Source organism: Eptatretus burgeri, chromosome 2 (assembly GCF_056783735.1).
Source record: "Eptatretus burgeri isolate ZD-2024b chromosome 2, Ebu_testis_v1, whole genome shotgun sequence".
Classification (NCBI taxonomy): domain Eukaryota; kingdom Metazoa; phylum Chordata; class Myxini; order Myxiniformes; family Myxinidae; genus Eptatretus; species Eptatretus burgeri.
Genome location: NC_140962.1, coordinates 24,789,546 through 24,799,779, shown reverse-complemented (window position 1 = coordinate 24,799,779; position 10,234 = coordinate 24,789,546). Strand labels below are relative to the sequence as shown.

Here is a 10,234-nt window from a genome sequence, read left to right as displayed (position 1 = left end):
AATACAAGCGTCCTTATTGTGTTCGTGGACAATGTTGTGGCCATGATGGGCATAATTTTAGCTCTCACTGCACACTTGCAAATCAATCCATAGATGCATCAGTTATCTGTTGACGTCTTGAGGATCATCTGCAGGTATGAAACTGCATAACTATAAATATTATTATCAATGGCAATTCGAAAATGAAGTTTTTTTTTTCTGATGTTGGAATGTTGGCACACCTCTTTATTTGAAAACTATTAACGCAGCACAGCCAGCACGAGTAATTTACCTGGACTTTTGCTGGGAGGAAATTCTAAATATCTACGTTATTAATTTTTTGCAAGAATAATTGACACTCTTTTATATTGAAGCCTTTCTTCTGCTTTACAAAATCAAAAGATTCTTGAGTAGGGCTCTTGTCTAAGCCGTACCTGTGAATGTGGTATTTACGTATGCAGGCTGACCAGTACATGGTACCTTCCTTACAAGTCTACATGGAAAGCAAACAGATAATGCGTGTTAAGAACTGTCACCAAAGCTGACATGAAACTCTTCACAGTAACGTTGCTGTAACCAGGTGAATCGGGTAACATGTCATGCAGTTAAAACATGAGAATGAAATTAGTTGCAGGCAATGAGATGGTACTGCCTGTGTGCATCTTATAAATGTCACAAACTTCAGTGAGGATGAATCCATGTGGAATTTCTGAATACTTCTTTCTTTCGGAAATCCTTCGAGTAGTTGCCTGGAACTTGTGAATAAAAGCAAACTTGCAAAACACATGCAAATGGTTATTTCAATGAATCATTGCCGAGTAGGTATTGAGGATATTGAACGTTGGAAGAGGACCATTGATTATGTGGTATTCATTTTATGTTGACAACCACAATTATTGTGTGTGATGAGAAAATTGGTTGTGAGGGATGGAGAGAGAAATGGATTGAGTGTGTCCTTGAACTTGAGAGCCAAAGAACCCTCCATGTATGTAAACACACATTATAGCACGGAGTGCTGGAATTAAATTATGGGTTGTCAGTTCCTGGAGAAAAGCAACATGTTGAAGTTAGGAGGAGATGATGCACGAGCTTGTTTGCGGTAGTCATAGTTCTGAGTCAAATGTGGTGGGAGCACTTTCATGTGCATTGACTTTCTGAGAAGGTAGCAGGCTGAGACTGCTCTGGCTGCCGGGTGGAGAGCTGGTTGATGAGGAAGGCATCATGACAAGTGAGACGATGTCCGCGCCATGGTCAGTGCGGGCCTTTGCGGTCTCACGAAACATCAACTTGTGGCTTTCAATCTGTAAGGTGGAAACAGATGATTACGTGATGATGTTGAAACATAAATTTGATGTAAACCACAAACGACGATTTTATCAATCAACCAAATGTATTGTTGCGGTTCTGCAAAACCGCATGCCTCTAAGGCAATGGCACCCAACATACAGTGATCCCCAGGCAGTTATTTCATTAGTCTTCATGCAGTTAGTCCTTCCCTCGTGTCCAGTGGGTTAACGGGATGAAGTGCGTTGCGTGGGTCTTGTAGTTAGGCCTTCGATTCATATTCTGATTCCTACCCTAACCCTATCCTTTTAGCCATAGTACATAACAAGCGTGCAAGCACACATGCCATTCAATAGGAAATTGATAATAAGTACACCTCGATGCCACCCTTGCCTCGGATCAACCACACACGATACCACCCAAGCATCGCGCACCATTATTTTATTCAAATCTGCATGCCAATTCCCAACCGGCACCTCAACTTACTTCGCATCTTGCTCACGAAAACTCACCACTTTGAACACAAACACCTCCCACACATGGGAAAAATATTCCCGCACCCCCTCGTACCTCTGCATCCCTACAATTTGCGACTCTATTTTGAGGAACACCACACGATTCGGATTGTTTTCAGCACCGCGTGATGCTCGACCACACAACAGACGTTAATAGCTCTGCCACATCTCACCGGGGACGACCCGGGTGAGCATCCGGAATTGCTACAATCCACATCCAGTCTCCAGACCACGGCAAAACCAGGGGCAATGAGTAGGGGTCTGGGAGTTTGGTTCTGGGCCCAGTTGTGCATTTCGGCTCATGAGGGGGCCCGTGGGTGGCGGCGAAAGTCCGCTGCCATGCGACATTCAGACTGCACTCAGAGCACATTCAGGGCCGGGGTGCCGGCTCGGGGAGCATGCCCAATGTTAAGTCAGGAGCTTCGAGGCGTGCCGAAGCTGGGAAGCAACTGAGAAGGTTTCTGGTCCCGGAGCTTGGCAGGGCTTGGCTAGGGCTGCCCAATAGAGGAGCAGGATTTGGGCCACAGCGCGTTGCTTTCTGGTCATCACCTCACCCTTCACCCGGGGCTTATAAAAGGGGTAGCCTGGAGCCGTTAGAATCTCTTCGTTCTCTGCTCGCCTTTTCACTCCTCTCCCCTCACCTCTCGCCTATTCGCTTCACTCCCTGTCTTAGTCTTCTCCCGAACACAATTGGTGTGCGATTGCCAAAACGCGCTTCTTCTTCTTTGAGAGCCTCATCCGTGGTGACTGCCGAGACTCCCTGCTGTGCTGTCGACGTTCTGCCACCCCCATGCAGCCAGATGGACCAGTGCAGAGCACGCATTGCCACGCGCCCTATCAAGGTAATTAAGCAGGAGATAACGTGCCATATCACGAGGTGGGAACGCTCAGCTGGAGCGTCCCATGGAGGTACATGTTACACATACAGACCTTCACACAGTATGTTAGGGATGTTTCTCCGAACGCATAGACTCTCCTCTTTCTCTATCCACCCCTCTATCGCGTCTTCTTTGGATGCACAAAGAACATTATTACTGACTCGCAATCCCATTTCCCTCTGGCACGACTCCACACCCTCCACATTGCACTGCACCACACCTCCCACTCCCACATCTTAGACACCACCACTATTACTCCCACCCACCTCTCCCGAAGCATTCTGGGTTGCGTTGGTCTGCCGACCACACCAGGTATTGAGAGGTCGTTATCCTCACCTGCTGTGTGTGTGTGTGTGTGTGTGTGTGTGTGTGTGTGTGTGTGTGTGTGTGTGTGTGTGTGTGTGTGTGTGTGTGTGTGTGTGTGTGTGTGTGTGTGAGATGGCACCTGTCCTGGCATAAATTAAGGTTGTCGAAGATATAACAGGATAACTCTGCTCTGTGTCTGCTTTTGTAAGATTGCTTATCTTTTGCCACACCCCCATGAATTCCTTGCTGTACATACAAATAAACCACATTCAATGTGCCGCATACCTTTCCTCGCTTGATTGTAAATAAATGTTTTGTAGAGAAATGTTCCCAGCTCGTTTTTCTGTTTTCTTCCGTTGGTCCAGAATGGCTCGCACCGTCGTTTAGCCGGGACATTATTCCCCAAGGAGCTGTTTCTTAGCCGGTACGTGCTTGGCAGTCCCTCTCGGCCGCATGTGATCTGGTAAGGTGATCTTGTTTGAGCAAGTGTGTACCGAGGGCGTGTCCCCCGGTAATTAGATCACGTGACCTTTAGGTAAATCGTATTCATTGGATGGAGGACCCTTAGTCACGTGGTCGAGTTATTGGCGTTAGTGACCTACCGTGTCACAAAGTTATTCGTGTGCAATGGCTTGCGGTTCCGGAGAGTTTGGTGGGAACCTGAGGTAGTTCACCCCTCGTGGTCTTCGCCCCCAACCATGGCAACAGTATGTTTAGTATGTTTGGTCCGCAACAGTATGTTTTGCATCGATTATGAATTAAATGTGCAGGTTGCATCATTACAAAGGGGAAAGAATTACCACAAATACAGAGAGCTTCCATGAGTCCTCGTAGATATTGGTATGTGCCTGCATGCTGAATAACCCCTCCCGCTTCTTTCTCACGGTTCATAAAACTGTCATACAAGGTACTATATTCATCCCATTTTGTGGTATACTCAAACAATTATGGGAGAGTCAATTATGGTGTGTGTATTGCAATCGCATGAAGTAAAAATAAATCGAAAAGCTATGCAGTTATTGATCTCATGGTGGTTATCTTTTTTCCTGTTGGCCAGCGGCAGCACTGCCTGACCCCACATCACAATATACACTTTATAGCGACCTTTGGTGGCCTCGAAATGGATGTCAAGGCCAGCTTGTGGTAGCTTTGAACCTTACCCAGATTCTGAAGTACCGACACCGAAAATTTGGGGCTCTGGGTGCTACGGTTCGGCCATGAAAAAATAACTAACATTCCAACAAAGAAACACACAAGCAAGCGCTTGAAAATATTTACAGTATATTTCAAGTGTTTGGGCATTGAAACAGGAGATTGAGGACAATATATTTTATAAAAGCGACAGACAGATGGACAGAGAAGGAACATATATATTCACTGTTCGCCTGTCTGTTGCTCTCTCAGTCCATGGCAGATCTTGACTGGCCAGACTTCACCCACAACCTCAAAAAATCAAATGATACATCTGCCATTTTGGTCTCCACTAATAGGTCTCATGCGGAAGGCCTACGGCATTAGGCTTCAGGCCTCTGGTGTACATTTGAAGACTGAACAACATGTCTTCTATCATGAAATAAAGGTATGTTTTGAGGGGGAAAAAAAGGTATATTTTGATGACAACAAATGCATAGGAACTAAGATAATGCATGTTTTGTTCAGAAGCGATCGAGGCAGCATTCCACTACAAACCATCCAAAGAAAACTTCCGCACAATCTCGAGGCCTGTTGACTTTATGTACAGTTTTGTAGCTTATACATGTTGCTGTGTTTGAGCCTGGGGGGTAACTGTTGAAATCTATCTCTCCGGGTTCTTCCCGACATCTTTGTTCTTTCATCTTTTACATTGGGGAAGGGGTTGAGAAGTTGTGGCGGAGGTGGCTTGAGGAGTTTTGGTGGGGGTGGGGATTTGAAGGCTTGGAGTGGGGAGGGGATTGATGCCTTCGGGTTGAGAGGAGAGGTTGAGGACTTGGGGTTTGTGGGGGGTGGGGAGGTTGAAGACTTGAAGTGTCATTTTACATCGCACGGGTGTTCCGCATATCCTGTAAGTATACATAATAGGCTAATGCTTTCTGTTTGTTGGTGACTCGCCCCTCAAAATAAAATATTGTTAAATAAAATTTGCTTCAAATTAATCCAAACCGATGGGAAAATTATCGTACAAAAAACAAAGTAGTACACAAGAGATTGCATCGTCACGCATATAAAGTGCAGATAGTGCAACCTTTAGAACCGAGAACCGAGATAGATGTATGGACATGGTGTGGCAGTCCTCTGGCTTCCACGGTTTCCCGATGTGATGCCCTTCGACCTCTGCTTGTTGGGGGGGGGGGTGGGGAAGGGAGGGAGGGAGAGTTGGTATGTCAAGGCTTGTTTACCAGACCTCTGTTGCTGACACTGAAAAACTTTGTGCAAGGATAACCAATTGCATCAGCAGTGTGACACAGGGATACACACGTGTGTGTATATATATATATATATATATATATATATATATATATATATATATATATATATATATATATATATATATATATATATATATATATATATATATATATATATATATATATATATATATATATATATATATATATATAGTGTGCCGGACACCGGCACATATAAACATATCGCTTTTATGGCTTTTTCTATATGGCAAATATATATATATATATATATATATATATATATATATATATATATATATATATATATATATATATATATATATATATACATATATATATATATATATATATATATATTTATATATATATATATATATATATATATATATATATATATATATATATATATATATATATATACTTTTCGCTTTTTCGCTTGGATGTGTTACCTGCCACTCAAGGTGCACTAAAGAACACAAAAAAAACTTAATGAACTCGAACTTTACTCATTGGAGCCCATACTTCCGCCAGGCCAGAAAGTTTACGTTTGATATCCCACTGATGGGCAAAATCTGCTTCCAGATCTTCAACAAAATCTAAACTATTCGTCTCTGTCCGACACTGATTTGTAAGAGAGCAGCAGTGGAGAGGGTGGTTAAATTACCTGTTTTGGTGATTTTTTTTTTCCGCAAGAGTATACATATACAGTATATCATGGGTGAACATTGTTCATTGTCAACAATTATGTCCGCAATGTCACTTTTAATTTGTGTGTTGAAACGTCCAATATGGTCTCTGTCAGGAGTTTTGTCTCATTTAATGACCAAGCTCAGCTCATCTGATGTTATGGGGTTTTTTTTCCATATTTGTCATGAATTGTTAGACATTTCAATTTTCCTGGTGGAGCATTTCTTGAAGTTCATAGACAATGTCAGATCAGAGTCCAGAAATGATGGTCTAATTTCACTTTTTTGTGCCTGATGATCATCAATGAAGTAACTCAGTTATCAATGAAGTCACTCACATGTTGCTTAGTTCCAATCTGATGGCAAACCTTGCCTCGAATTTTGAATGTTCACCATTCATGACATATCTCTCCTGCTCCAAATTATGTCATTGGGAAGCATAAGTTGTTTGTATTTCTCAATATTTATTGAGGAAGTGGATATCTGACATCATCCGATTTAATGGCCCTGGCAGTTTGGTGAGAAGATCTAATTTCACTTTTCCACCACTACAACACAATCCCGGAGCCTTGCCTTTCCATTTTAATGGCTGACAATGCTTGCACGCGTGATCCATTTGACCAATATCGAAAGATGGTTCTGGTGCAGCATTAAAGGATGGGTCACAATTAATGGCAGCTCAAAACCATAGAGATGATGTTATTTTGTGGACTCTTGAGGATCTAGCAATTTGAGCTTACAGGTGTTCTTTTTACCTCTGCATGTTCATTGACTAAGATCATGCAACGATTCTTTTCTATCCTCAGGCTCCTAATTTTGAAGGCAGGTTTGTGCTCTTATGACTAATGTCATCCAATCGTGTCCTTTTTCCATTTCCAATTCATTTGATCTCATCAGTCACATGTGTCTGGCTGCAGGGGTACTGTGTCCAATATTTTGTCATCTGTGAAGCAAATTTTCTGTGTTGAGCTTACTCAATGGATAGCCACTGGAACGGTCTCCGCCTTCGGGTGGAGGCATGGATGAGCTTACCCCACGGCTGAGAGGTTTGCGCACTTTCAATTTTGGCTGCGTTCTTGTTCTGCTTCCTGTGAGCCATCCCAATCTAAAGTGAATAGGATCGTCCTTCAGTGCAATAACATTATCCTGTAAAAGTGAATTCGGCTAGGTTAATTAAATATGAATGAATGAAATTGAACATTTTATAAAATTCTAATTATTCTCACTCAGATTTCAACATCATGGTAAATTATCAACTTGTTTAAACTTTCTTGAAAAGTGAATTGTATATTTTACAGCATAAAAACATGATTTGTAACACCGGCTTCCACCAGGTGGTGATATGCAATACACATCTATGTACATCGAGAGAATTGGGGTCTTCTCCACAGTACCCTGAACACCTTCTCCGAGATATTCCACCCAGACAGAAACCATACTTGGGAACCCTTCAGCAATGTGCAAAATGTGGTTGGATTTGGTTCAGTAGTTTTTGAAATTATATGTGTATGTATATATATATATATATATATATATATATATATATATATATATATATATATATATATATATATATATATATATATACATATACATATATATATACATATATATATACATATATATATATATATATATATACATATATATATACATATATATACATATATACATATATATATATACATATATATACATATACATATATATACATATACATATATATACACACACAACCGGGCGTAGTGGCGTGCGCCTGTAATCCGGCGACTCGGAGGCTTGGGTTGGAGGATCGCTTGAGGACGGGGGCTCTGCACTGGGCAGGGTGTAGAGCAGCCTGGAATCATGGCGAAACCCAAATCCTGATCCCTGTGTCGTAAGAGGCGACCAGGGTTGCGTCAGGAAGGGCATCCGGCGTAAAACCTGTACCAAATCAGTATGCGGATCATAACGGATGATCCGCTGTGGCGACCCCTAACGGGAGCAGCCGAAAGATGAACAACAACAACATATACACACACACACACACACACACACACACACACACACACACACACACACACACACACACACACACACACACACACACACACACACACACACACACACACACACACACACACACGTTTGTGGGGAGGGGAGGGTGCAGGTAAACATATCACCATAGAGCAATGTATAGAGTATCAAGGTCCATGTACAAGTAGATATCCATCTCAATATATCCATCCATTGGGACCATACTCTGTGCAGAGCATTGGTGCTACCTAAACAGTTTCCTTGGCTATTGGGCACAATCCTGGGATAGGTTGACACTCTGCCACAGGATACCAACAAGCCGACACTCATTACCTTCGCAAACTTTGTTGCGAAGGTTATGTTTTGATCGCTGTGTATTTATTTATTTATTTGTGAATATGTGTGTTTGTTTGTTTGTTTGTTGTTTGTTAATCGCATAACTCCAAAAGTATTGAACTGAATCGCAGCAAATTTGGTGGGATGATTGGTTATTACCGAGGACCATTTGATTAGATTTTGGGAGCGATCGGGTCAAAGATCAAGGTCAAGGTCATGAAAAGGTCAAAATCGTCTTTTTACCATAGCGCGGTCAATTTGTATCCAATTTGCATGCAACTAATGCCAAAATGTTCAGAATTCAATGCCCCATCTTCTGATATGTGACATGACACAATGACGTAATAACCCTTATTCGCGGTTGGGAGTCAAAGGTCGGGGGGGGGTCACGACATTGCAAAATGTGCGGTTTTAGTCATAACACGGTCAATTCTTATCCGATTTGCATGAAACCAACACCAAAATGTTGACTGTTCTGTTCCCCACACTCTAATACCTATTACAAAATTCAGAGTACAAAGGTCAAGGTCGAGGTCATGAAAAGGTCAAAATCGTCATTTTGCCATAGTGCGGTCAATTTTTATCCAATTTGCATGCAACCAATGCCAAAATGTTGTGAATTCAATGCCCAATCTTGTGATATACGATATGACACAGGAAATTTAATGTTTTTAAGCCATCATAACACATATGAGATGGCAGATGTGGTATGGAATTAAATACCCTCACAATCAGCGGTTTCTGGGGGGGGGGCAAAATGTAGCGTTGGCGAAGGTATGCGCTCTACTGAGTGCCCGTTCTAGTTTTGCTTACGTCACAAGGATGACAGGCAGAGTCAACCCCACCTGGTATTAATTCAACAGCTGAGGGGGGATTTGAACTCAGGATCCTAGGATTCCAAGCCCACCACCCTAGCCATTAAGCTCACATCAGGCATACATATATATGTATATATGTATGTCATGCATGTATGAGATATATATATATATATATATATATATATATATATATATATATATATATATGTTGTTACAGACCAGGATATTCATTTAATTGTGCTTTAGTGAAGGTTATATTGCCTGTTAAATTTCCTGTTAAGTGGCAACAACAACAAACAAACAAACAACCAAAAGAACAAGCCGGTAGGCGACGAGGGATTTGCTAGGATTGAAGCGCTGGATACGATGCTTTTCATTCTGACTGATCCACCGCCGAAGATTCATTGCCAAGATGTATTGGTTCACATACAATTGTTCCTCTGCCTGGCAAGATTTTTTCTTATTGCATATTTTGCCAACTGGCACTCCTCATAAAAAATGATGGTAAATAGACACCCTATTTTCGAAGGACTACCATTTGAAAAATAATCGGTTTGCTGGTTTGTGCTGTGGAGCCTCGCGTTGCGCACACACACACACACACACACACACACACACACACACACACACACACACACACACACACACACACACACACACACACACACACACACACACACACACACACACACACACACACACACACACACACACACACACACACGGAAAACCTGATAAACTTCTCTCAATGCTCTTGTTTGACCACACCTCCTGAGCCACACAATATTTTTAATAAGCCACGCCCACTTTCCTCCGCCACTCCCACTTTAAATAATAAATAATTGGAGGTTGTGTGTGTGTCGTGGAATCGTTTTCGGTAAATAAATATATAATTGAAGGTGGGGTGTGGATCGTGGAATCGTTTACGGAAAATAAATAAATAAATAATTGGAGGCGGAGTGTGGGTCGTGGAATTGTTTACGGTAAATAAACAAATAATTAAAGGTGGTG

The 10,234-nt window shown here is 41.9% G+C and overlaps 1 protein-coding gene across 2 annotated transcripts in view; it reads right to left on the bottom strand.

Annotated features, from left to right (window-relative positions):
* Positions 1-204: 204 nt before the first annotated feature.
* The window catches only part of LOC147031632 (uncharacterized), a 99,433-nt gene continuing 89,403 nt past the window's right edge, over positions 205-10,234 (bottom strand). Inside the window, exon 12 of one of the 2 annotated variants that reach the window (XM_085866073.1) lies at positions 205-1,280. In XM_085866073.1, the coding sequence (XP_085722199.1) occupies positions 1,083-1,280 (198 nt within the window). In that variant the 3' untranslated portion in view covers positions 205-1,082. Of the gene's footprint in view, positions 1,281-5,158; positions 5,273-10,234 lie in introns of those variants that run through there. The other variant, XM_085866082.1, reaches the window with a different exon arrangement.